The sequence below is a fragment of the Labrus bergylta genome, chromosome 7, assembly GCF_963930695.1.
Source record: "Labrus bergylta chromosome 7, fLabBer1.1, whole genome shotgun sequence".
Lineage (NCBI taxonomy): Eukaryota > Metazoa > Chordata > Actinopteri > Labriformes > Labridae > Labrus > Labrus bergylta.
Genome location: NC_089201.1, coordinates 23189157 through 23216598, shown reverse-complemented (window position 1 = coordinate 23216598; position 27442 = coordinate 23189157). Strand labels below are relative to the sequence as shown.

The following is a 27442-nucleotide window of genomic DNA, read 5'->3' as shown; positions in this document are numbered from 1 at the left end:
ATTATTTTCTAAAGTGGAAAAAAAAAAAAAAAAATAGCACAGTATAATAAACATTTATTTCAGTGACCGGAGTTAAAGAGTAAAACTGACATTCACCACATTTACTTTACAGTACTTGATATTTACAGATGTTGTTTGTATAAACTATCTACAGCAATTTGAGTTATTAAGTGCAAAAAAAAAAAGTATGGTACAGTTTTGTCCATAAAGTGAAAATTCCCCCTGAAACACCATGTGAACTGTTTTAGTCTTGCAGTCAAATAAAAGTCATAAAATATGAGATGACAGTTGCCTAAACAAACAAACAAACATGATGAGGATGCATTGTGTGGCCTACAGCAACCTTTACAAGCATGTAATAAGGATACTGGTATATCGGTCACACCTGTTAATAAGACTCAGCCAACTTTTGAAATGAAAAAGTAGGTATTAAAAGTGCATCATATACACCGGATTTTACAGTATTCCCAAACAAGAAGAAACACCTATATGATAGCCTTTGACCTTATATATTACAAGTCTACTGACAACAGGCTTTTAACCCATCTGCTAAGAAGATTAAAGAAGGTTTCTAGTCAATTAAAATCTGACATAAATCAAAACCTAAAATGGCTACAGAGAATTCGAAAGGATAAATGCATATTTGAAAAGATTCATGTAAACATTCAAAACAACACAGGTTATTCAATCTCAATGAGTACTCATAGTATGAGTATACCATATACCAGTGCAACTAATATGCTGTCTCCCAATGCTTTGTACAAAATTCAGAGAGCACTGAGGTAAAACATTTTCTGGATTGGGCTGAAGAGTGTGTTAAAAAAGCTGCACACACGATGTTGACATTAGAGCACGGTGGCTTCTTTAAATCTGTCGATCCATCTGAAAAGAAAAAGAAGAAAAAAAAAGAGAATTGTTAATATGGTTAGAATTGCAATACATTTGTGTTCAAGTGCAATCAATGTCTCTCTTTAAATACCATACCTCTGAGCTGTTTGGACGTCATCAGCTTTAAAAATGTAGTGAAGCGTGTTTTTGTGGTAGAGCTTAAACTGAAACTTCTGTGATGGATCAACCTTCAACATAAATCCCAACAAGGGCTGACTTTCTAAGGCTGCAACATCCTGTATGAAGACGGAATAAAAAGACAGCTGTTGCAAGGGCATGAAATAACGTCCTTTCTGTCCCATTATGACTTAACACTAAACTTTTACACTTGTACAAACAGGAAGTCTTACCTCACTAGCAGCATATGTGTACAGGACCTTGTCTTTGATGACAAACCACAGCCTCTTCCCCTGCTTCTTATTGCCCTTGGACCTCTGCAGATACCCACTCATCGAGGAGTTGTCGGTGTTTGCAGAAACCTGAAACAAGTAACACCCTGTCTGATTAGATAAGATGTCATCATTACAATACCCACAGTGCACCTTTGATGAGGACAAAGCATCAGTCACCTCTTTGAGGGCCGCAGGTATCTTCTTCTGCCTTCTGTTGAAGGCAAAGGTTGCTCTGCTTCCAGGAGAAACAGCTGCCGATAGAGCTTGTTCATCTGAATAACAGAATGTGTCACATGCATTTTAATACATAGAATACAAGGTTTGTCTGTGTCAAATGCAAACTTGTTGTCAGACATCCACAATTTTGAAATTACAAGGGCGATGGGGACTTATGACCAGTTGAAAATCTGGAGAGACATAAGGCCACATTTCAAGTTAAAGGTGGAGATTAACCCAATAAACATTAATACCTCTAGTGTGTTTACCTCAGGCTTATATAAATGTATTCTATAGTATATGTTGTTATTAAATGTAAAAGTTAGCAAGGAAATGGCTGAATGTGAATGTTTCCTGTTCTGATGGTAGCTAATGGGTTCTCAAATATGGTTTTTAACTTCAAATGTGCCCTGAGGATTCTCTGGAGTTTCACTTCCTGTTGTCGTTGTAGTTGCTCATCATTAGGTCATCCATTTTTCAGATTCTTTAAATTCATATGAGTCACAAACTGGAACAAAGCAGTGCGACGTGATAACAGTATTTTCACTTCCCACCCCGAGTGTGACGTCACAGAAACATTGTTGCCATGGTAATATGGTCTAATGTAGGAAGGCAGTCAGACTTACTTTTCTGCTGTTGAAGTTCAAGGAAACATTGGTCACACACTCGTGCCAACTGGTTCTTCAGGTATTCAAGGCAGTGTTTGTTAGAGGAACAGGACTGGCACACCACCTGGTGGAATAATAAAGAATTTTGTTTTAATGTTTTCCCATTAGAAGTACTTTTTTTTAACCTATTCTTCTTGTACAGTTTCATCAGTCATCTCATTTTTTAACAGAGTGACTTTTTCTAGCAAACCTTACCTTTCCACATGCTCTGCAGTGGTGTCGCCTCCATGTTAGCGTAAACTCACAGATGCAGATCATACACATGGTGGTCCGGGGATCAGGGATCCATATGGGGGCTTTGGATCCCAAAGGAGCACCATCAGCACCATCACTCAGCTCTACCTGGAGAAAGTAAAGGAACAGGATATAACCTCTGGGGTTCCTCTATGCCCTTAAGTAAAAATGTTCTTGTATTTTTCATTACAAGCGAGGCTCATACTGCAAACAACGTGTGAGGTTATTTTACCTCTTCTGGAGGTTTGCCAGATATAAAACTGATCTTCTTCTTGGTGTATTCACTGATGGCGGTTGAAATAGCCTCAAGCCAATCATCTCGCTCTGTGGCCGAACTACAAAGAGAAAACAAAGCGTTACTACAGACCTCTACATCGCAAGGAAACAGCATGGCTTATTTGAAATAAATGATAGCAGAACTTAAGTTCTCAACCATCTTCTGATTATTACCTTGCTGAGAGGATGAAGGAGCGCTCCACACTCTCGATGTTCAGCTCATTCTGATTGGCTTCCTGGTTGGGTTTGCTCACCTGTAATTATTTCTATTGTGAGCAGTGATGCCAGGGGGTATGCTCATCATGTCTTGTGATAATAGATTTTTTTTTTTTTAAAGATAAGGAGTGTAAAAATTAAAAAAAAGTTTCTGACCTTCATCCCAGCCAGAGACAACATTTTGTTGAACTTGTACTGTCCCGACTGAACTGGAGTGGTGTACAGCAAGATGTCGTTAAACTGGAGGGGAAATGACAAAGAAACTTAATTTCTTCCCTTTACATTTTGTGTTTTCTTAGACTAAACAAAGGAGCACAGAGTCAGATTTTCAAAAACTTGTAAAACAAAATGCTGTCCTAAAATATCAATATGCAGTCAGAATTAATAAAGAAAATAATAAAATGTAGCAAAAATGATTTCTAGGGAAGTGCCTATCATCACAATCAAACACTCACATAAGATATTTGGATAAAAAAAGTTGGAGCGTGTTGTATAAGAATGAGAGTGAGATAAGAGAAGGAAGAGAGAGGTTTGTCAGTACCAGGAAGAACATCCTGGGCTGCATGACCTTCCTGGACAGTTTCTTCAAGACGCCCTCTTTCAGGAAGATCTTGAATAAAAAAATACAAACCATAAATCACATTAAATCATGCATGTTGTTCCACTTGTTCAATGCAACAACCCTAGTGGCAACTACTTTTTTAATTTGAAAAAAGTATTTAAATAATACACTACTTAACAAGTGTTCATGTAAAACCACATTTGAATGTTAATGATTTCTGCCAATAAAGTTCTGCTAATTTGAATTCTTGTTTATTTTAATTACTGCTGCACTATTGGATTTTGTTACAATAACATTCATCCATTCATTAGCTATACCGCTTTTCCCGGGGTCTGGAGACGATCCCAGCTGTCATTGGCTACAGGTGGGTTACAGCCAATCACAGGGCTTACATACTGTATAGACAGACAACCAGCCACACCTACAGGCGATTCAGAGTCACCTATTAACCTAACGAGCATGTCTTTGGACTCCGGGTGGAAGCGCGAGTACCCGGAGAGAACCCACACATGCACTGGGAGAACATGCAAACTCCACACACAGAGGCTCCTGGCCGACGGGGATTCGAACCAGTGAAGCAACAGCGCTAACAACTGAACCACCATGCAGCCATTATAGTACCATGTAGTTTAAGTCATTAATGGCCCTTTTTAACATTATATATTATAATGTATAATTAGTCAACAGTCAATGCACAACTGTCATTCATTCATAATCAATTGTATTGATGAGGGAAACAAGATCATTTTAACGTGAAAAAAGAAGCTTTAGAACTGTGGGGGAGGTTTGTTTCATTAACTACTTTAAGGTCAAGCCTGAACTCAGAAACTGAACTTTTACACCACACTAGAAGTCATTCAAGTAGAAAGAAAATTTATTTTCGAACATCTATTTTCACATGACACGCCAGCAAAAGCTGTCTGCAGAGGAGGCTAAGCTGATATAAAGGAAAGTTCAAGAGCAGCTACTAAATAAACCTTAAAGTGAGATCTTGTTCTACATTTTTTAAATTGAGCATTATCTGAAAATCAATGTTAATTTGTATAGCGCTAATTCACATCAAATGTTATTAAGACATTTGACAAAAAGAGCAGGTCTAGACTGTACTCTTTATTTATTTAATTATTATTGTTTGTGGGAAACGGCTTCAGTGCTCAAGGTAAATTTAATGAATTTAACTTGATTTCATGTAGGTACACACACAATAAAGTTTCTTTTCGAAAGCATAATTGTAAAAAAAAGAAAACACGAGCAAAATCTGTATAGCCTTACCCGCCCAGGCTGCACTATCTCATGGTGTCCATTCAGACTGCACTGCACCTGGATCAGCTTCTGGAAGTTATCCTGATACATAAAGAAGTGTGCATCAGCAACATGAAGCCCTTTATGTAAACGTCAACAGACGTCATGACGTCATGATGTCTCTCACCCCTTGTTTCATGATGTCGTTGGCATGATTGGCCACCTCTTTCACAATCCCAAGAGCAGCTGAGGGGATTAAAAAGTGAGAAGTGCATCACAAACATGACATAGTTCATGCACTGACTCCCTCAGGGGACTCAGGTGAGATTACAGCGTGTAGATGTTGAAGGGTTTACCTTGTGTGTCCTTGTAATCCGCAGAGTCTTCAGACAGATTTTTCAGATAATCTGGAACACAAAAACAAACGTGTCAGAAGTCCACACAAACAAGTGGAGACTCCTTCGCATGCTGGGATACAAAAGCTCAGTGTTCTGCAGTGAATTCCATGAATGTAATCTAAAAATGTAAAATCCTGGATAACATGGTCTGCAGGTGCTTACATAATACAATTACACAAGCGTGACGCAAGGAACATTCTTCACATTTTGGTAATGAGGGATTGACTCTGATGCATTAGACTCATGAAACACTAAGCTCCTTCATGTTAAAGCTCCAGTTATGTCACCAAATCTGATGTGGGCTGCACTTAAAAAAAAAACTTGTTATATGAAAATTGAAGAGGCAAGACAGAAAAATGATTTTCTCAAACACCAGAGGGCAGCATGGTGCCTAAAATGGAACATCACAGGTTGGAACAAACAAACCAAGCTTTAGAGCCCATAATAACAAGGAAGCTTCATTTTGAATTACAGAAAATGAAATAAACAGAGTGTGACAGTGATGATGAGAATATAATGCTGAAAAAAAAAAAAAAGGATTTTTTTTTTTTGCAGTACCTGTAAGCAGCAGCTGATACTGGGGAATCCTCTGAACAGGCTTCAGTAGGTAATGCTTCAAAGCTAAGTTAGCACAGCGTGGACTAGCCTAGGGGAAGGGAAATGACATTACAAATGACCCAATTTAAGAAACAAACTCATACATAAACAACCTTTTCGACCCGCCTACTCTGAAAACAGGTAAAGCAAGCCTTGTTACCTCAAATTCCCGCACCACCGCGCCAAACGCTTGGTTCTTCTTAGTCTGCTCGACCAGTAAAGCGACATTCTTGTCAAACTCGCGGATGTATGTGGAGTACATTTTCAGATATGGCCCTTTCTTCAGGAAAATGTCTGCCAGCTGGGCATTCTCATCCCTGTACACAGAATAAAGTAGAATGAGATACACTTGACATTAAGAGTTAGGACTGGTTCAGAATGAAGGTTTTGTTACAATTACTGGATGATTTATTTTTAAACCATCGTTTGCTTTCATCATCATGGCTTTGACTGATTCGACTGATCATTCTAGTGTTTTTATTTTTCATTCAGTCTGGCTGACCCCTAATCAGTCTATCTAACATTAGTATCTCCTTTTGGTCTTATTTACATTTTAATTACTTGTGTAATCTGTTGTTTGTATGTCAACTTGTCTATATTTATGTTTCTTTCTTATATTTACAAGCTGCTCCACATCAATAGCCCAAACAGGGATTAATAAAGTTGTTTGAATTGAATTGAACTGAATTAACTCGTATTACTAACAACGTTAAATATTTAAGTTCTTTATGATTTTTACTTTTCCTCAGAGCCTCTGTCCTTTGTTTAATACAGGACAGTAGTCAGTAATAGATATGATAGCACCATGTGGAGTCAGGACAGAGTGGAGGAATCACAGTGACAGATTAGTGGAGGTGTGGAGGTGTGGTAGCTTTTACAGTTCAGACTGTGTGTTATAAGTCAGCCCTTTTATAAAGAAATCAAACATCCACTAATAAACACATTAAGGCAGTAAAATACCAAACTTCTCCCTCTGGATTAACATTGTACTCTGATGTGAAGCGTGCTATACGGCTTAATCACGCAACACAAATGATTAAGGTAGACTGGTACAATATCTTCAGGAATGTGGTTTTCATCAGGTACATACTGCAGGGCTAAAAGAATGCAGACACCAGCACGTGCTAACAGCTGGAAAGTAAATGTCTGTGTGATTGTTTGACAAGTAACAGGAAATGTTGTTAGAGAGAGGGTGGTGACAGACATCAAATGTTGCTGATCGGGAGTTGCAACGTGTGCGACGAAGACTTTAGCATGTGCACATGAGACACCGGCTCTACAAACAGAATTGAACCAGCGCACGAAAGCCTCAACAAGATTCTCCACAGGAGTGTCTCCACTTCAGCAACAAGGGCATTAGTGAAGAAGGACACTGATGTTTGGTGATAAAGCCTGGGTCACATATTTTGGTGCAGTTTAACATCCATTTGTAACGAGGACAGTGAGTGTATAGGGGGGGGGGGGGGGGGATTTGAGGCCAGAGCTCTTATCAGGTTTGGCCACTTCAAGCTTGATAAAACAACTTTATGGACCTTATTTTATCATGCTGGAAGCTAGAGAATGGGCTACAGGATTGGAGGCACACTGTAAGCTGAACTACCTTTAATACAACTTTTAAGATTAGTTTATATGAAACTAAGGCGCCTTGCAATAACCATGAAAAAAGACAGCTCCAGAGAGAAAGTAGTCCAGAAAGATAATGCCGGAGGGATTCTTAATCATAACTGGCCATCATATAGTGAAGATGCATTGCTGCTCTCTGAGTAAATACACACAAGTTTGAAAACTCTTACCATTTGGCGACTCGCTCCTTGAGCTCTCTGAGCAGATCGTGGTTGAGTTCATAGAGCTGTGGGAGGTAGTACAGGATCTGGTTGAGAAGCCGCTCCTCAATCACAGCCTTCCCACTCTGATGAGACGCTCTAGATACGGCGTCACGGAAGTCCTGTGGGTCAGATATTAAAGATAAAATCAGATGGACACAAGAAGGAGCACAAGAAGCCGTATGTGTGTCAACTCAACTGTGATGTTTTCTCAACAGTTTTTAGTATAGTAGGTTTTATTGCAGAGCAGGGTAGACTCGTATAATAACATCCCAATAGTAAGCCAGTACAGCATCTCAATGAACTCTGAGGCTTTTGAATATTTTCCACTCTGCAGAATGTGTGAAAAACTATGAATGAGAACGGCGCCGAGAGGCTTGAGGGGAAAAAAAGATAAGGACCAAAATACTGCTGACACATATCTGACTCACATTAGGTTTTCTTACATTTCCAGTATTCTGTGAATCACGACTAAAACAGCACATTGGAGAGCTAAACGGAGGCCGCTCTGCTTCACTTTTTTTTTGATGATGTGGATTTTTTTTGGGGTGGGGGTTGGTTTATTGGGACACATGGCAAATAAAAATGCTGTCAGACTCAGCACCTTGTAGAGAGCTCCCCGTGGTTAACATGTGTGATCTCCTCCTACGACAACAGCCGACTGTAAAGGAGGAATAGGATTCAAAATGTCCTGCACACTTTAGTTTGGTCGTTTACTTTAGACAATTATTTTTATTTAACCGTGTTGGTCCCATTGCGATTAAGAACCCCTTTTCAAGGCAGACAAAATACTCTTATACAGATGGAGAATATTCTCTGAACTCTAATAAGATGCATTCTCTTTCTGTTTCTGGACAGTTGATATTTTGTAAACAATAGGTTTTCACCTGATAGAAACAGTGCAAAAGGGATACGAGCCTTGCTAAAAATATGGCTGAACTGAAAAATCTGATGAAGACACAACATGCCTGTTGTTTTATCAATGATCTCTCTGTAAAAAGCAGTCTGAAGGCCTGGGTGAAACGTAAAAAACAACAAATACTATGTAGGTCACCTTAACATTCTTCATGGTAAGACTTTTCCTCCTTATGTGACTCCTCTCAAGTCTTCAGAGACTCGAGCACTTGGTTTCTGTGCTGCACAGAGAGGAGTCATTGTTGATGACTCAGTCCTACAATAATCTTTTGTTTATGACCTTTTCTCTCAAAACGTCTGCGTATATTAGCATATTTATCATTTTGTTTGTGGTAAATAAAGAATCAGAAAACTAGAGTTAATTAAAAAAAGAGCTTAACTTTGATATAAAGGACTTAGCCCAGCGCTGTAAACAAAGGTTCACATAGGAGCACACAGGCTGTTATGTAAAGATAATCAGGGGAGTTATGCCCTCTATTAGCACTATAGAGAAGAGTTGTTTAGAGTCGGTGCTTGTTTTTTTGTTCGTCTCAAGCATTTATAAGAGGACAAATGTGTCTGTTTCAGTACACACTCCTGCCGTTGGCTACATGAATGTTTGAGAAGGAACTTTATCAATACATTTAACAGGATTGCCTCCGAGATGAAACATTTTAGTGAGTTACACTTAACAACGTTAAGAATGTAAGACTGGGTAGAGTGATCTGCAGAATTTGAATATTATATAGCGTGGTATGTTTTCACCTTACAATGAGCCATTGAGATCTAAATGGAGAGCGTGCCAGATCCACAGAGTCCACTGTGTTTGTACAGTAACCCTGAAGGGACAAACATAAGCCTAAGAGGGCTTTTCACATTTTTAACAAGATATGCAGCCACTGTAGGTGCTTCCTTTACATATGGAGGCTTTAGTCCTCCAAGCAAGTGACCAGGGTTCAAATCCGACCTATGACTCCTTTCCCTTAAGTCATTCCCCACTCTCTTTGGAGCTGGAACCTTGGGTTAAAAAAAATCCCAAAATACATTGTAATGTAACTATAGCTTGTTTATTTACAAGAAATGTCCAAAGGAGGTAACTTCAACTTTCACAAACTATCATCTGAGCACGTCTCACTTGATCTAAATATCAGCACAAGTTGAGGAGGTCAGACACGAGGTTCATCTTTAGACTCTCTGGCACCAATATTTTTTGCACTTTTCATCCATAAAACCAAGTTCAACACTAAGAAAGCCCCTTAAAACTGTTTTAAAGTATGTGCTGATACATTCCCATTCAAACTATTATTGCTTCTCTTCCCTTTGAGTGATGACCAGGATTTTACTGCTTTAAGTATCAGCCGTTCAGATCAACTGGACACTCTTTTTCCTTCAATACTTATCAAGTCTTTGTCTCTCTTTGTATAAAACAGTACAAGTCCAATTACATTTCAACTTGTGAGTCCTGTTCCTCTAACAGCATTCCTCTTTTTGATATTCAGTGTTGTGTCATATCTTCAATCATGAAGCTGTTTGTTGTTGTGATTGAATCCAAGTTGCTCTTAAGGACAGTTCTTTTCTTAACGTTGTCAACTCTCAACATGGGGTCGAGGGCCTTTCTATTCATTTTGTGAACTTTTCATATCTTAATAAGAGAATCCAAAAGTACATAGTTTCACTTTGAAGACAATAAGGATGAAAATATACAGAGCAGAGTTACACTGGTTTGATAATAGATAGAAACACATCTGTTAACCACTCAGGGTGTGCTTTCTGGTGTTATGTGTCAAACCTAATATGAGGGAAGTGCAGCACAAAAATGAAATGTGTCTCTGTGTTTCTGTTTCAGTAACAACTTAAGAGGTGAAAAAAACAACACAAGGAGACAACATGACAAGTCGCTGTTGCCTTCAGCGTACTCCACTACAGTGTCCGAGGGGGGAAACTGTGAGAAGTGTGAGACTGAGGGGAGTTCAGTCTACACTCAGTGTTATCCTGCACGGGGCTGTGCCGCGGTGGCTTCTGAGCATAATGAAACACATATGGAGAATGTGGGCTCAGACAGAAGACAAGCAGCAGATCAAATAAAATACACAGAATAACAACAGCTTCTGCTCCTTTCACAGCAAACATAGAGCGTGTTTTTGTGTGAAGCCGAGAGCGGTGTGTGCGGGTACTTACAACATGAAGCAACTTCAGGACATCAACAAACCTGAAAAACAAACGTGGAGTTACAAACGTTGAAGATGCTGTAATGGTTGAATAAGTTACAGAGACATTAGAAGGGTTTATTCTTAACCAAAATGAGCCAAAAAGCAAAACCGATTTTCTCACTAGCCAGGTGAGAAACTTGATTTGTGAAGGTTTTTGGATATCTGCCTCCAACTAATGAAGTTATTGAATGAAATGTTATCTGTAAGATTTTTTTTACAAAAACAAAAGTAGAATTAATAAACAACAGAAGCCTTGCATTTATCCTAACTGTTGCTAACTAGGCTCTTCTCCTCTGTTGCCCCCGGATGGTGGATCTGCAGAGTCCCTTTGCACCTTTAAGAAAAAGCTAAAGACACAGCTCTTACAGTAACACCTACGACCTTAATGATGATGATGATGATGACGATGGTCTAGAAAACTATGGATGATGATGATGGTAATGACGATGGTTTTGTTTGATGACGACGATTTTGTAAGATGGTTTCTATACTGATTAGAGCGCTCAAGAACTGCCGTTAATGTTGTGATTTGCCTCTGTGCAATGCCTTTCAGCACCTGTGTGTCCAATCGGATTCAAAGCTGACCGTTTGCTCTTACTGACATTGTTTCCTCTTTTCTAGATCCTCGCTTGTTTTGTACTTACTGTACTTCGCCTTGGATAAAAGCGCCTGCTAAATGAATTGTAGAATCTATGCAGAAGCATTTCCCCTTAATGTTCAATAATGAATGTAACCTTAATTTAAAAAAATCTTCTTAAACCTGTTGTTAGCCATGTATGGGGATTAGCCAGAGTAATAGGAAAATGTATTTTTTATGTATTTATAATTCTGTAGAAGGAGAAACTTCTGCTTCATTATGTAAAATATATTTTTAATACTGTGTGCATAAATAATGCCCTCTTACTAAAGCACATTGGGATGAAAGCAGTAACCTCAACAACAGATACTGTATGTAAAAATAGGAGTTTATAAAACCAAACATTGTCTGGGGCCAGACACTTCTAGGTGAGAGCTATAAAAAAAAGCATGAATCAAGACTCTTACACACTCTCAGAGCTCATTATTTCTGTAGCGATGTGATGAATCTTGCTCTTCTTCTGTCCACTCTGTGTCTAACAAAGGTGGGGGGGGGGAAACAACACAGACTTAGATTTACAGTGCACCATAATAAATCACTGGGAAGGTCACAACAGAAGTACACACAGAAGATACCTGCTGTGCATCGTAATACATCCAGAGAGAACTCACAAGGTGTCAAAAGGACACAAAGTTCGTTCAGGTAACTGAGTGTTATCTCCTCACCATGCTCTCCTCCACCTGCTCTGGGTCGCCTTTACTTGAGACGGAGCTGCTGTCTCCCTCGTCCTCTTCATCTGAGGTGTTGGCCAGGATGTCATCATCTGACGGACCTTCATCCAGGGGTGCCACTTCCTCATCAACAGAGCTTCTGTCCAAAAGAAACAAAATGTTAAGGGTCAGAGGAGATAGAAGGTTGCCAGAGCAAAGAACACAATGTGCAGGTGTTTTGGATAAACAGAGGCAGCTGCAGGCACATGCCACATGGTGTGTATCCAAAGTGAGAATGTTATTTAGAAAGAAAGGTTTTGAAGAGATGAGGTTAAAAATGAAGAACACCTGTGTCAGCACATCATTTGAGGGAGAGTTTCTTTTTGAGAAATAAAACATCAGACCAGGAGTACTCGAACATTTCCTCTCTGATCAAGCTGGAGTCATAAAAAAAATCAAAACAGGAAAGGGATGACATGAAACAACCGGAAAAAAAACATTACGTGATAATCATCAACACAGTCACATGACTCCTTTGGTTTTCACCCAGTTGCCTGCCGCAGGTCACAGAGGAGTAGTTTAGCTGAAAGCTGGCATGGCCAACAGTTTTAGAACCAGTACCTGTCACACACTATGGTAGTTTAACCATGCAGCTCTAGAGTGGCTAGATATAACCAACCTTAAGGGAAACGTATCAAAGAGAAACTAAATACATTGTTCAAATGCCACAGTTACCAGAGGGAGCTGTACATGTGAAACAACAGTCCCTCCCTGAACAAAACCGCAGAGGAAAAAAAAAGGGCCAACATTCAGAGAGAAGCCTAATAATCCAGCGTCTGTGACTGTAACACACTGTGACATGTACCTGTTGCTTTCAACTGCGACTGGCGTCCGATTGTGAGCCGCTCAGCGTGTTTTCAACATGTGATTGTTGCACAGTTTGAAGTAAAGAAGGGTGACACACTAAGCTGAGCGGGTATGCATAACACAAACATGTAATCCCATTTTTTTTCCAACTGATTTCTGCTCCCTGGCCATTGAACACAACACAGGGTTTTAGCATGAATCAGAACCGGTAAACATTGCTTGTTAGGATTAAAGGAAAAAGGTTTAATTGAGCTAAATAAGCGGCACGTTGGCTGTTCTGGCCAAACATTAAAGGAACTTGTTGCGACACCACTACTCCGATAAAACACAAGCTTTCAAGTTAAGTAAACCTGTTGACAGCAGGTGGGCTCCTGGATTATTCAGAGTAGAGTTCAAGGTTGTATGAATAATCAAACACTATTCATGACAGATTTAACAAGAGAATACATTCACTGAAGAATATGTAACATTATGATACAAAGTCAGCAAATTCTTCTGTGAAAAAATTGCTCTGCTTCTCTGCACTCTGCTACATGTGCTGCAGACAGAGCGGGGAATATTGTTGACTTTGGAGTCTGTGATTGGTGGGCAGGACAAACTAAACTATGTGATGGAACAACAATCACTGTAGGCATGAACACAATCTAACCAACAGATATAGGTCTGGCTCTCATTCAGAACAAAAGAGACATGGGACATTTTTAAACACACACTGCTTCCTTAAAAATAGTTGTTTTTTCCCTTGAGCAGCAAAAAAAAACAAAAAATCTTTGCTCTAAACAGAACTCAAGTTTGGGGCGAAAGACTTAGAGACAGGCTTCCTTAAAACCTGAGAAAACTGAACAAAACCATCAGTGTGGCTAATCACAACATATATCAATGAGAAAATGTGTATTTGTTTGCCATTCTAGACAAACTGATACTTCAAAAGTTCCTTCAAAAACAGCCACCTGCTATCTCACCTTCACACTCGTCTACCACACTAAAGGCTGTCTAGGGTTGAGTAATAACTTGAGTCTGTCAAGTATAGATTGATGTCAACCATCGACACCTACTTAGCAAGCGTGCGAGCCACCATACTCGTCAAACTCCCCTGACAAGAGACAAACGACACATTGTGTAGGCGTCTCTGTGATCTCAGTCACTCTCTGTAATCAACAAGATCTTTGTAAACAACAGCAGTCTCCTGATGTGCTATATATTCTTAGATAAGTGAAGTATGAAGGAAAAAACAGGACACAGAAGCAAAAAATGAAAAGCCATCATAAACTACCTCTCATCATAGTCTGTTGGTATGGGACTCTGTTGTTGTCCTGGGTTTTTCTCAAAGGACATGTACGGCTCCTGCTCCTCATAAATGCCCTCATCATTGTACGATGAGTTCTGCCAGTCTGCTTCTGTAGCCTGTGAGAAAGAGGCCTGCGGAGACGTCTGTGCTGTTCCTACATTCATGTAGTCCGATATCTCCTCATAGTGCGGCATGTTCTCATAGTAAACGTCTTGTTCTGCTCCAGGAGAAAACTCATCTCCATCCACACTCTGCTCCACGCCGATCAGCGGGCAGGAGAATTTGCGTTCACCTCTGCGCTGCTGGTGGAAGCTTGGACACGCGTCCTGTTCAGTGTCTACGCTTTGTTCTTTTTCATTTGCAGCGCAGTCCGGGTTCTGGCCTCCTTTTACTATCAGCTTCTTCACAGAGAGCTTCAAGTCCAGCAGTTTCCTGAAAGAGTTCCTCTTCTGTCCGTCCGAGCGGACGAGGTCAGCAGCAGAGAATGACTTGGCTTTATGTTTTCCCAGGCTGGACCGAGAAGGTTTAATGGTTTGAGCTGCGAGGAGGTTTCTGCTCATTTTCTTATTTGGAGGCAGAGGCAGCTCCCTCTTCACTCTCTCCTTCAAAACAGAATATTGCAAAGGTGGTATCTGCCTTTTCTCCCCTTCTTTCTCCTCAGTGGATTCCTTCTTGTGCATCCATGCCATAGGGCTGCTGTGTCTTTTAGGCTTCTTTGGGGCTACTTTGGCCGTCACATCCTCTGCTGAAACACTGATGGAAGGAGGCCGGCTGAGCTCTGTGTTGTCTGCCACCTGCTCGTACATTCCTTCCCTCTCCTTCTCCACCTCTTCATCCTCCTTGTCGACAGATATCTCCATCTCCTGGACGCTGCTGTCCCAACCCAGGTCTTCCTCTTCCACATCCTCAGGCGGCGTATGAGGAGCAGAGGTCGGTGCTTTATCGGGTGCGGAGAGAAAAGGTTTTTTCCTGGGCGGAGGAGTTGGGGCGGCGCAGGTTTGTCTCGCGGACAGAAAAATTGTCTGCTTGTTATCAACAGGTTCACCGACCGACGGTGATGACACCTTCATATCCCTCCCTTCCTGGCTCTCAATCTCTTCACTCTCCTCATCCTCCACCTTTTCCTGACCGGTCAGGGCAGCCAGCCTGGGTTTCCGTGGTACAGGGACAGGGACTGGCTTCCTAGAGGCTGCTGGAATTGATTTAGACTTCTGCTCCGAGCCAAGAGCATCTTCCTCTGGTACTGACCCAGTTGGGCTCTGAGATAACACATTACCATTTGCCTCATCACTCCAGGTTCTATGAGGAAAGGACGGCCTGAGGGTCACTGTGTTAATGTGTGTGTTGTGATTTTTGTCCAAAGTAAATGTTTCTTTAAGCAGCTTGTGGTTGTCCGTTCGTTCTCCTTTCTTATCTACAAAAACTCCAGGTTTAGGGAGAGGCTTCCTTTTATCTTCAGGTTGACCCTTTTGCAAAATGTTCAAGTCTTTCTCCATGTTGTTAACAGATGTTTTTTGGATGCACAAGCAGTTTCCATTGCTGCACAGACAAATAGGAATAATATAATCCCAATCGGTTTTTTTGTTCTCTAGCTGTATTGCATTTTGGGAGTTGAGAAGACCCTCAGTCCTCAGCGGGGTTTCTTTCACAGATATTTGGGGATGGCTCTTTGTCACAAGCGGCTTGGACTCCACAGCAGGGGTGAGTTTGGAGAGGCTGGGTTTGGGGGCCAGCGCTGGTTTAACCCGCTTCTGGGTGCCAGGAGACGGGAGCGATAGGCCATCTTTCCTGGGGGTTGCCGGAGAGTGGCCTGGCCTCTGGGTCGAGGTCAGCTTTGGTTTTGGGGCCACAGGTGGCTTTATCATGCCTGCGGAGAGGAAAGCAAAAGACACTTAAAAGTTATCCCCTTTTAATCAGAGCCTCTTGTGCAGGCTCATAATGATCTCCCAAATCTGTTACAATGGCAAAAAAAAAAAAAGAGAGCGAGAAAAGAAAAAAAGAAGCTGATCTTGAATATCCAGATGGTACAAATGACACTTTTTCAGTAGTGTGGCAGATGTTGCTTTAATAAGAGTTCACTCTTTAACTCACTTACTGATCCTAATGTAGCTTAGTGTAAAACTGCTGTAAAGCACTAAACCCCCTCTTCGGGGGGGGGGTCGATATCACTAGGCATTTGTTTTACCACTCAACAGAACAGCATCATAATCTGGCTAATGGTCCAGGTCACCAGGCAGGGGGTGGGAGAGCAGATGGGGGATGAAAAGTAGGAGACAAAAAGAGGAGGACAGGAAAAGCGTCACGCAAACTGGTACATCTGACTGAACTAAAGTCCTGAAATATTCTGTGGTGGACAAAAAGTAAAGCATTCAACCCCTTGTTAAATAACACATTTGACTATTCAGCAAGTAACAGTTTAAAAGACAGGAGATATTCCACTTAAATGACCATAATATCATAATTATTTAGGATAGGCCTACTATAATATACTTCTGTTATTTACCTACACATAGGCTACAGGGACACTATTTTTTTTATCTAGGCTTTTTTTATCATTTTATCTAGGCTACATCTAAATGCACATCTAGCTGCATATTATCTCAAACTACATCTGTTGCTTAACCCTGTGTAATATTTTGTTTTCGTTTACCCTATAGGCGACTACAAATCATGAAATGCTGCGCTTGTATGTTCAATTGCTCTGTTTTAAACTTTATTTGGTTCGTAGGCAAGAGGCGCAATCGCCAGAAAACTTTGAGCAAAACCAATTCAAGAGTAGACTTGAGAGTTTTCATACACTTACCTGAGTTCATCTTCGCGTCCTCACCTCGCTTCTTTCTTGTCAATGTTTATAATTTCAGCGCAGCAGGTAATACTTCATTTTCTGGGTCCACATACATTGCAAGAAGTCGACTCAAAAGTAGTTTAAAAATTCGACATTTTCTCCGCTTTGGTAAGAGCAGCACACTTCATTGTGAGCCTCGGTGGCTGGCTGCCAGCGATATGAACCATTAAGCTTCCTTTGCGAGTACATAAATAGCCACTAGGGGTCCTCGTGAGTCGTGAGCGATGGTCGTGAGGCACACGTTTCTAGAATACATTAGAAAAGGACAACTCTGAAGCATAGTAGCCTACCATATATCCATAAGTGTGTGAGAGGAAATCCAGTCTATCTACTTCAGCTCTGATCAACATTTCTACACAACTGCATTCCTGTTCAGTGATTAGTCATCATTACACTGAAATGTTCCAGATCATCATCATCACACACACACACACACACACACAAACCCACACATACAGATTTTTCCACATACATCATCATTGCTAATATTAAAACCACTGCATGACTGAAACGAAATATGACTTTGAGCCAGCTGATGCTTTGTAAGCTATATTCAATATACAGTTGAGGAAGTGAAAACTCTAAAAAAAACGTCATTTGTAAGTTTTCATTATGAGCAAACAGACCAGGCTGCCTGGAAAGAATATCAAGATCCCAAAACATTAAAAATAAAGATACCTCAGCACTGCATAGTTTGCTGTTTTTATTAGATCTTCTAATACTGGAAAAATGGTACAATCTAAACAGCTTTATCCCAGTGAAATACACGTATAAGGGGAAGCCCCTTATTCAAATAGCCCTGAAACATCAGCAGTTACAGATAATCACTGAGAGAAGTTGCCAGGGTACAACAGGATACTGCCAAAAGTTGTAAGACATTTTGTAGTTCGGTTACAGATTAGAGTAATCAGTGCTGCCAACCTGCAGAGCTGGCGAAATGAGGCGTTTGCAGTTTGATTGCATATTAACCTTAAGTACACAGTTGATGCAGTTTGGAGACTTTGGTTCGACTTAAAGACTACAAATGACACACACAGATTTGAACTCATCCCTGGAGCACAATCAGTGTGTATTAACAGGAATATGAGGAAGTAGCTGAGTCTTTTTTGGTTTGACACAAAAGTCCCTTTGTTGTTGCTTTGATTCCCGAACGACTCGACTGTTTTTTCTGTTAAGGATAGAAGACAATAGACTAGTAATTTCATTACAAGTTGTTAATCATTAAGTCAAGGACACAGTAGGAATCATTTTGAAGGTAATATTTCTCACAAACCTCTCCCTGACCTTTTCCTTTTCCACTGAAGTAGTCAGGATGACTTCTGTCCTTTCTTTTAGTGTTTCATCCTGTGAGTTGTGTTCATATTTTTCTGCAGAGGCGTTCACTGTATCACTGCAAGGACAGGACAGAAGACGAAGAACATATTCGTTGCACTAAACTTCATAAATCAACCTTTTTATGGTATAAAGTATTTAAATACATAATCTAAATTGTGTTTTAAAAATACTAGTTTTATTGACCTCATCTGTGGTTAAATAGATGACTTAACACTGTTTTAAGTTCTGTCCCCTTACATTCACTCAATTGACAGTGAATTACACTGATGATTCTCTCAGTACATCATGTTCACACTGGGTATGGTGCAGCAGTACCTGAACTTGTAGTCTGAAGGGAGGCTCAGACTTAATCTGTAGTCTCCCCTGGTTCTGGAGATTTGATTTTCAAGGTCCCTGACAGAGCAGCTGTGATCACTGAACACGTAGCCCACAAACAGCAGCTTCCCTCTGATGTACATCTGCAACATTAACATGTATTACATTACATTTGCACAAAGTTGCCCTTTAAGAATGATCTTTAAAGAGAAACAGTCTGTGTGTTTTTATTAAGACAAAGAAGTGGTCTGGTGATCTTTTTATAATAATAGTCATTTGCGTCATCTGGTTATTTTTGAGATTTCACCACAGAGGAACTTATATTGTGTTTATGCAACACGTCCCGTCAATTAAAACAGCTGATCTGTCATTTCATGAGATTCACCCCTTGGCCTTAAGTATTGATGTAACACAATGATGTCACCGTGACTCTATTTATTTCTGTTCAATGGTCCTTCAGAGGGATTTGTCATCTTACAGAAAAAGAGATAACTTCGGTAATAAGGAAGTTTTATCCCTCACTGAGAAGTTTTACAAAAATATCTTCTTGGAAAGTTGGAAAGGGCAGCATCTTGCTAGAGTCTTCAGCACCCCCCCCCCCCCCCCCCCCCACTTGACTTAATTCTCCTTCAGGAGAGCACTGCTGCTGCCCCCCAGTGGGTGCCATGAAAACCTGCACTGCACTGCAGCCTCTGGGCCGCCTGCAGTGGGTTTACTGACCAGGACCATGCCAGGAGCTACGTTGTGTCGCTGCTGCAGCAGGAGCCTCTCCTCTTCACAGCTGGGCTTCCTTGTTGACATCTCATACCTCAGCAGGCGAAATGAATCCATCTGGCACTAGATTAAAAAAAGAACTGGTTACTGAGTTTCTAAACATAATAAATGCGCAAAACTCTTCTGATTTTCTTACACTGACCTTTTTCATTTTATGTCCATTAGAACCTGTGTTCTTGTACAAGAAAACAAATTCTGGACATTAAGTGTAATTTACCACTGGCCACTTATATTAGCTATAAGGCGGCTGAATGCTAGTAGTCTTCAATTATATTTAATGGGATATCAAATATGTGGCTTATCTAACAAATAGACCACATTCCCATACAGGTTTTCACTGTTAATAATATTTTCAGTTGGATTAAAAATTATTTGTGAGATACCCTTAATATAAATGAGTTTTAATCTGAAATACTGCAGTTTGACATTATAGCAGCCTTTTAGCTTATACCCTGAAGGTGATGTCATAAGTTAATCGCCTCTGTGTGAATATGGAGTCCTGCTGATTACGCACAGTAGTTTGGACTATGTTGCAACAGAAAAATGACTCTTTATCAGACACTGTAATTATGCTTAGCTAGGTACACACACTGTATAGAAGAGGTTACCACAATAAGATGAAATTGTTGTATTCTAATATTGCTTTTGCATGTAGGACAACATTCACACCTGAGTACATGGCATTCTTCTGTGCTTGTTCCTCGTTCTGTAAAGCTGCTCCAGCACAACCTGCTCTTGCTGTCGATGTGTGTTGACTGGTTGGCGCGGCGGAGTCACACAAACCACCAGGATCTGTTGACTGTGCAGAGGCTGGCCCATAATGAAGGCATCATACTCCAGGTCCGTCAAAGCTGGCATCAGTGTAGCGCTGCAGCAGCACCGCCTGCGGCCCCCCTCCCCCAGCAGCTCATCTCTCAGCAGCATAGGGCACACTGTGAGGGGGATGGAGGGGGTGAATGGTGGTTGGGCTGGATGGAGGGGGACAGCAGAGGGCTGCAGATCTGGACTGTTTGGAATAACCACTGACCTGACAGGGAGGGGGTGACAGTGAAGCTGTCATTTTAAAAAGAGTTTGTAAAATGTTGCTCGCTACAAGACCAGTCATGTAAAAAAAAAAATGTATGACCTTGCCTCTCCTTCATCCGTCATTGGGTTTTTCTGAAGTTTGACTTTGACAAGAACTTTCAGGGGTCATATGTGTGACTACTCCTCCTTTGTTCCCTTGTTGTCTGAGCTTCAATAAGTCAAAACAGTGAAACTTTCCTTTGTGGGGGATGTCATCATGCTATATACACCTGCTCTAGCAGGGATCGAGGCTCTTGAAAAAGATCAATAAACAGTGTGTTTCCGTTGCTAATACAAAATCAATTGGGATACTGTTTAAGGACATACCGACATACTGACTTACAGACAGACTGCTCGATCCATCGATAGACAGGAAAGCAGTTACTTTAGATGCAGTGACTTTAAATATGGCTCATTTCATTTTTTACATCCATTAAAAACTTATCAACAGTGGTTTTTTTTGCTATGAACCTTTCTGCCTGGTTCAACTCATGAAGAGCTGATTGATTTGAGCAAAAATATTTATAATTGCAACTATTCATTTCAGAAGAGTGTTTTAAATTGCAGTCATTCATGACAACAAGCTTGCAAAAACAAGCAAAAAAGCAAAAACAAGCTGTGGACACAGCTTCAACTTACAATCAGCTGATCATCAAGTGCATGCTAAATGTTCCACCATATATACTATGTGCTTATTAAGTCTGTCTGTTGTTTTGACCTGTTATAGAATGAGAGATTTGGACCTTCTTAGCAAAAAAAAATAATGCTATAAGAGCAGTTAGAGTTGGGTTAGTTACTACAGCCTATTTATTGTATACTGTATATTTTTTTATACATAAAGTAATTGCTGCTTTAAATCCAAATTTCAATTAAAAAACAATATTGACTACATAGCCTACAATAGCTTCTTTATAATTTATTCCCTAAGTTTCTCACACTTTCTTTTGGTTTTATTCTTGCCAAGACCAAACTGAGAAAACCTAGATGACATTACATGAGTAATTTTCTCAGCCTTGCCAAAGCTCCTCCATATCCCTTGTAGACATAACACTATTTTAATAGTACCTCTTATGATATATAGATTTCATTTGACATGTAAAATATTTGGACCAGCCCACTGGACTTTGGTCAAACATTGTGGCTCTCTGTGTGGCTGTTGAGTGTGCACCTTGGCAGCTTGACGCAGGAGTCCGGAGCTCTTTCTGCTGGTGCTGACAGATGTCTTTGCAGCTGTAACTCATTCCTGCCATCCTCAGGCTGCGCTAGTTTAACATCTGCCCACTCGGATGGTTTCAGAGAGGGCAGAACAGCTGACTGTACCTCCCTCCTCAGCCTATTCTTCAGTGGGGCATCTGGCATCCGCTCCACGCCAGGACACCTGATCCCTGAAGGAGAGGAGGAGGTCACTTGGGAACACACACAGACACCAAGTGACACGAGTGACCGTGAACAAGATCCTGATGGAACTATTCAATAATGTTGACGTGGCAAGATTGGATGATACTGTAACAATTTGCTTCATTGGGTCAGATTGGGTCAACTTAAGTTTGGACTTTTCATTACTTATAATGCATAGTGCATCACTCCCACTGGTTGCAGTTTGTGCGTTCACAGTTTCATACCAATGGCTGAACGATAATAATCCAGCCAGTGTTCCACGATGTTGCATGCTCTCAGCTGAAGCCTCTTCAGCTCACTGCCAACATGTCCTCCTCTTTTCCACTTTGTTGATGGCTCCTCCACCTCCTCCAGCTCCTCCACCCCCTCCAACTCCTTGACCATCTGGAAGGGACAGCAGAGAAACTTGCCCTATATCATTACCCATCATTACATAATTAGATCATATGATGTTAAACAACTAACAGTAATTGGCCAGCCGCTGTATACAAAGTTACTCTGTGATCTAGCATCTAAAGACTATCATATGTTAATGTAATGCTGCCACCTAGTCAAAAAAACACATCATAAATTAACAATGTTAAAAGTGTACTGTTCTGCCAAAGGGTTATTTCTGCTTTATAACATTAATCAGTTGCCTGATCTTTACAGCTGCAGCGATGAAAAAGAAGTGAGATGTCCATCATCAGACTCTGTTTCTTTTTTTAAAGACTTTGACGACGATTCTATGTAGTACTGTCCGCATAATACTCATACTACCCAATAATTCAACTCTGCAAAACTCTCAAAATTGACATTTTTACAGATCTTATTCTTAAAATTCAACTCATATGTTTATACTATAATTATCATTATCATGCCTTATCGTAGGGTGATGAAAAAGAATCTTACAGATGTTTGCAGATGTGTCAGGTTTGTCTCGCTCTCCACAATCACAAGAGGGGATTTTGTCTTCATGGTCAGCAGGAGGTCTTGAGCGAAGTCAGACTGAAACTTGCCTTTCGTCTGTAAACACAGCTGTCAATGTTATCATTGCTCATCATAAATCTAACATGGTTTTGTCCTCTGCTTGTTTACTCAAATCTTACCGTTTTCTTAGATTGGTTATTGTTAGGCAGGGCAGAAAGAGGAAGACGAACACTTTCACAGTCACTCCTGAAGCGGAGCATGGCAGAGGTACCACTGATCAGCCTCACAGTGATGAGAGCTGACACCTGAAGGAGATAAAAAAAGACATGAACAGGCTTCCTTGTAATGGTAACGACCCGAAAAAGTACCGTGATCACAGATGAATTTATGCACTCTGCATGCTTAAGACCTATTGTAAAACCTCTGTTGGTCTTGTCAGAGAGGGTTAGTGTTTGTTGATAAGCAGGTCATGCGTCATACCTCCCATGACCTCGTTTCCCCTAAATGTGGCAACGCCCATATGCACAAGTGCCTCAAAAGTCAATTTCCTAGCACTATGGCTGAATATAACCCGATTTAATTTAGTTTAATTTAATTTTGACTCTGGTAAGAAAAGGATTATTGGCCATTGTAAAAGTAAACACTAATGAGGGCTGCTGCTCGCTGCTGAGTAAAAGCTACTTATACTTGACGTATAACATTTATGTCTATTTTTGTGTGTTCAACCGCCTCTTATATTGGTTTGGGGATTTCACATCAATCTCACACTCATCAGTTCAAGTGTCAGACCATCTTTTTGTGCTGCACCTTTATAACAATCTTCTCCCTTGGTGTGCGGTACTCGTGCCAGCTCCACTCTTTAGTTACATTTCCATGCTGGTCAGACATGTATCCTCCATCCTGGTCCCACACGGCTGAAACAGCAGAACTTGACGAACAGAAGAGGAATAGTTATATTTCAGATATCATTAAAGGTGTTACGTAACTAATTACAGATTGTTTCAAAGCATTGTACAATTCTTGGAGGAGAACATATCTTTCTTTTCTTTTTTTTTCCCCATTTGCATCAACCTCACGATTCCAGCCTCAAAACACAGCATCCCCCATTTACCAGAATGATGGGATTTTTGTTGTTTTGTTTTCTAACTTTTAGAGGCTTTCCATTATTCAGGCTTCCTCCTGTGTGAGTTCTCGGCTCACCTTAGAGGGTGGGTAACCGTGCCGTGACCAAACGCTGTGATGGTGGCCAGAATAACAGGACACTCACTGTCACTGAAGACATTGGTGTAGAAGCCTCCACAGGGCAGACCGGAATGGCTCTGACATACAGCCATAGCACCTGAAGGGTAGCTGAGGAGACAGGGGTCAAAGGGTCAGCTGCAGTGACACATATCCCATAAGCCTTCCACTGCATTTGCTACTTGGTCAGCAGAAGAGGAATTCAAATATTCATGAATAAACATGACAAGAAGGATACTATAGGAATGATGAGCTGTTGTTGATCTTGTATAGAAGCTTCTGACGAGCTGGATCCTGCTGTCTCACTTCTGGTATCTGAACCATCCCGTTGTCCAGAATGGTGGTTTGGGATTTTCTCCTCGCCTTCCTGGCCTGACCTTTGTCATCATCATAGTGACGGAAAAAACCAGGTGGGTTCAGGTCCTGTTTAGCTGTTTGCAGTTTTCTGTATAAAGATAAAGTAACATTTTATGCTCAAATACCTGGTCTGAAAAGCCAGTGCATTTCAGTACGCATTTGAAGAGTTACAAGGCAAAAAAAGAAGACCAAATGTAAAACTCAGAAATAATCTTTTGCCTCTGATGAAGAACCATCCAGCCCATGACACAACTTAGAGATTTACTGTTGAAATGACTCAGAATGGACAGCATGACTTTAGCATAAATGCTCAAACGTTTACAATGTTAATCACTTTAGTTCAGAGTTTTGGCATGCTAAGTTGTGTTAATTAGCCCTACATCATAAACTGTATTAAAAAATGGTGTGAGAAGTGACTTAAACCTGCATTCTCTTCCATGGCAAATGGGGACAAACTAATGAGGTTTTCCTCGAGAGTTTAGGATCTCAATTGTACATTTTCAAGAGTTCTTAAATGAAGTATGATGCTTTTTTTATTTTTTATTATTGTCCCATTTAGACTAAATTAGACGATAAGCAGGGTAAGCTTTGGGGAGTGTCTACCTTGTGTTTGTCAAGCTGCGATACGCATTCTTTCAATTAGGATAAAGCAAATCATTGTGTATGATCCCAAGCCCCAACCTTACTTCCAAAAATGGCCAACTTTGACTTGATCTGTGAAAATGTGATAGTGTAAAATGCCAAACTTATAGATTTTTGCAATACACAAACGGGTGTCCACTTTTTCAGTATTTGCCTTAAATGTAATGTATATTAAGGGCCTTAACGTTATTTGCTCAAGAAGAATTGGAATTACTAATACAGTATGTTATAATTGGGATAGGAACATGTATACCAAATATCATGGCAAATACAATTGATTAAAAATGCAAATCAAGCCAAATTACGTAGGCTTGATTGGAGATGATCGACTGATATCTGTACAAAATGTTGTGCAAATCCATGTAGTAATTGTAGAGATTTGGCTTTGAGTCAGTGAAAACGTTTACTGGCTGGTGGTGATAGATGAAAAGTCAGGGTAACACCGCAGTCATTAGGATTCACCCTCTGGGCACCATCAAAATATGCATAATATTTCTTGCTGAGTCATCAAATACATACTGACACAAAGTTCTTAACCTACCAATGAATAGAAATTCACATCTACAGACTAAACTGCTTATCAGATAGGACACTTGAAATGTAGCACCTCATTTGACACACATTTTCAGAAGGTTAAATACAGCAGCAAATGTTAACAACCCACTCAGGATCTCTTGTCTCCTGGAGCCGCTCCGCCATCCACTGACACAAACTGATCCGCTGAGGATCATCACAGGAGGTTTTCTTTGGCTGGATGATCCAACCTGGACACAAATAACATCCAGCTGAGACAGCTGCAGTAGACCAGTGGCCTTTATAAATACAAAGATTCAGGTCCATGTCTTACCTGGATATTTGCTGCTGTCTGAGGGGAAGGAGAAACTGACGGTTGTGGAGTTGTGAACTGTTTGAGAATATAGAAAGTCAACTGTACATTCATCTTTAAACTGACTCTGTATGAACAAAAACAGGCTTAAACATATAACTGAATGGCTCTGTCCACTGGTAAACATTCATTAAAACGTCATCCCCAGCTACAAGCTAACTTGTCATATATGATAAAGCATCCTCTCACTTCCACAAGCCCACGAGACCATAGCTGTCATCAAAGTCAGTCTTTAAAGGTCATGAACATTTTTAATGACTTTTCCTTCTCATTACTCTCAAATGTATTGCTCCTATGACATCTAGATAAAAAGTGGAACTGGAAATTGATCCTTAAGGCTCTATCTATCCTGCAATATGATTTTTTTTGTATACCTTTACCAAAACATGCCAATTATTTTTGAATTACATCTATTCTATAATGGGGCTCTTCTGTCAGTAAGGCCTTTATCATTTGTTATGTATTTATTGATTGATACTTTATAAGGTAAGACCTACTTTGAATGCCAGGTTGTAAAAAGGGCATTTGGCAGACTTCAATAGTTTAACAACTTGCATTATTTTTGCATACAGCATTTTTAAAAAGCAATTTATCAAGACATTCTTGTCCTGAAGGATCACATCATAAAAAAAACGTGATGACTTCCACACTACAAGCACATGTCCATTGTCCATAATGATTCATGGTTATTATTGGTTTTTAATAACCCAAGATTACAGTATGGAGCCCCTGTAAAATTAGCAAAATCAACAAACTCTCTGAAATTCACCAGTTTCATGATCTGTAATGGTCTGTAATGGTAATCTTGTTAAAATTGCCTTTTTTCACTAAATCAAATTAATTCAAAAATCAATGATTGTGTAGAGCAAACATGTCAGAACATATTGTCCTTAATGTTATCCTGGAAAAAAATCATTAGGCATTCTGGCATAATTTTTTTTTCTTATTTCTATAATCAGACATCTTCAACAATCCGGTTGTAGAAGTTTTCTCTCAAACTCCATTCTTTCTTCTTATGTTTTATAATTTAGGCCTACCTGTATTGGTGATTTGTTTTTGCTTTTTCTTGCGTGGATTTGAACTAGCTTGTGGTTTTCTTGCAGAAGCAGTAATACTTCCAGCAACAGAGGTGTTTCTCATTTCGTTTCCCCCCCTGTCATGGCTGGATTTAGCTCCATCCAGCTCTGGGGAACTTTTGAAATTTCCTCGCTTTTCCGTCTGCTTTGGACCATTCAAGTGCACAGCCCCTCCAATCAGATCCTGCCAGGAGTAATTCAGAATATTGACAATCCCATCAGGAATCCGGCCACTCTTGGTCCAGTCATGTTGTGACAGCAGGAGAGCCAGTTCATGTAACAACAGAGGGGCTGCTCGTTTGTAAGACTGAATCGGATCTTGATGGTCTATTATTTCAAAGGATGTCTCAAGTGTATCATCATCGTACGCTTCTGTTGACAGCAACTGAGGGACCTTATCACTTTCAAGTTCCCTTTTGTCACTTTCTTGACCACTAAGAGACAAAATAGAACATGTATTAGACGGATAGGGGGAAAAAAATGAATTTATTGCCATATTAAAATGAAATTACCTCCGTATTGTATCGTCCATTAAAGCGCCTT

General features: G+C 40.3%; 2 protein-coding genes across 2 annotated transcripts; both read right to left on the bottom strand.

Moving 5' to 3' along the window:
* Positions 1-37: 37 nt before the first annotated feature.
* LOC110002793 (FYVE, RhoGEF and PH domain-containing protein 6) lies at positions 38-17193 on the bottom strand. The gene is made up of 21 exons (XM_020658451.3): positions 16862-17193; positions 14044-15925; positions 11919-12063; positions 11661-11728; positions 10585-10615; positions 7483-7634; positions 5850-6006; positions 5651-5738; positions 5051-5101; positions 4882-4940; positions 4725-4796; positions 3432-3500; positions 3047-3130; positions 2849-2928; positions 2631-2733; positions 2360-2506; positions 2123-2228; positions 1458-1552; positions 1239-1367; positions 985-1124; positions 38-882 (listed from the first exon to the last, which is right to left on the bottom strand). The coding sequence occupies exons 1-21, from the start codon at positions 16869-16871 to the stop codon at positions 846-848; spliced, it is 3705 nt and encodes a 1234-aa protein (XP_020514107.2). The 5' UTR covers positions 16872-17193; the 3' UTR covers positions 38-845.
* Positions 17194-17619: 426 nt separating this feature from the next.
* Positions 17620-25706, bottom strand: LOC136179701 (uncharacterized protein C3orf20-like). The gene is made up of 12 exons (XM_065956923.1): positions 25602-25706; positions 23900-24383; positions 23507-23627; positions 22879-23004; positions 22682-22795; positions 22015-22174; positions 21561-21777; positions 19997-20354; positions 19274-19390; positions 18554-18696; positions 18177-18293; positions 17620-18071 (listed from the first exon to the last, which is right to left on the bottom strand). Exons 2-12 carry the CDS (start codon positions 24031-24033, stop codon positions 17966-17968), a joined length of 1713 nt encoding a protein of 570 aa, XP_065812995.1. The 5' UTR covers positions 24034-24383; positions 25602-25706; the 3' UTR covers positions 17620-17965.
* Between the last annotated feature and the right edge of the window lie 1736 nt (positions 25707-27442).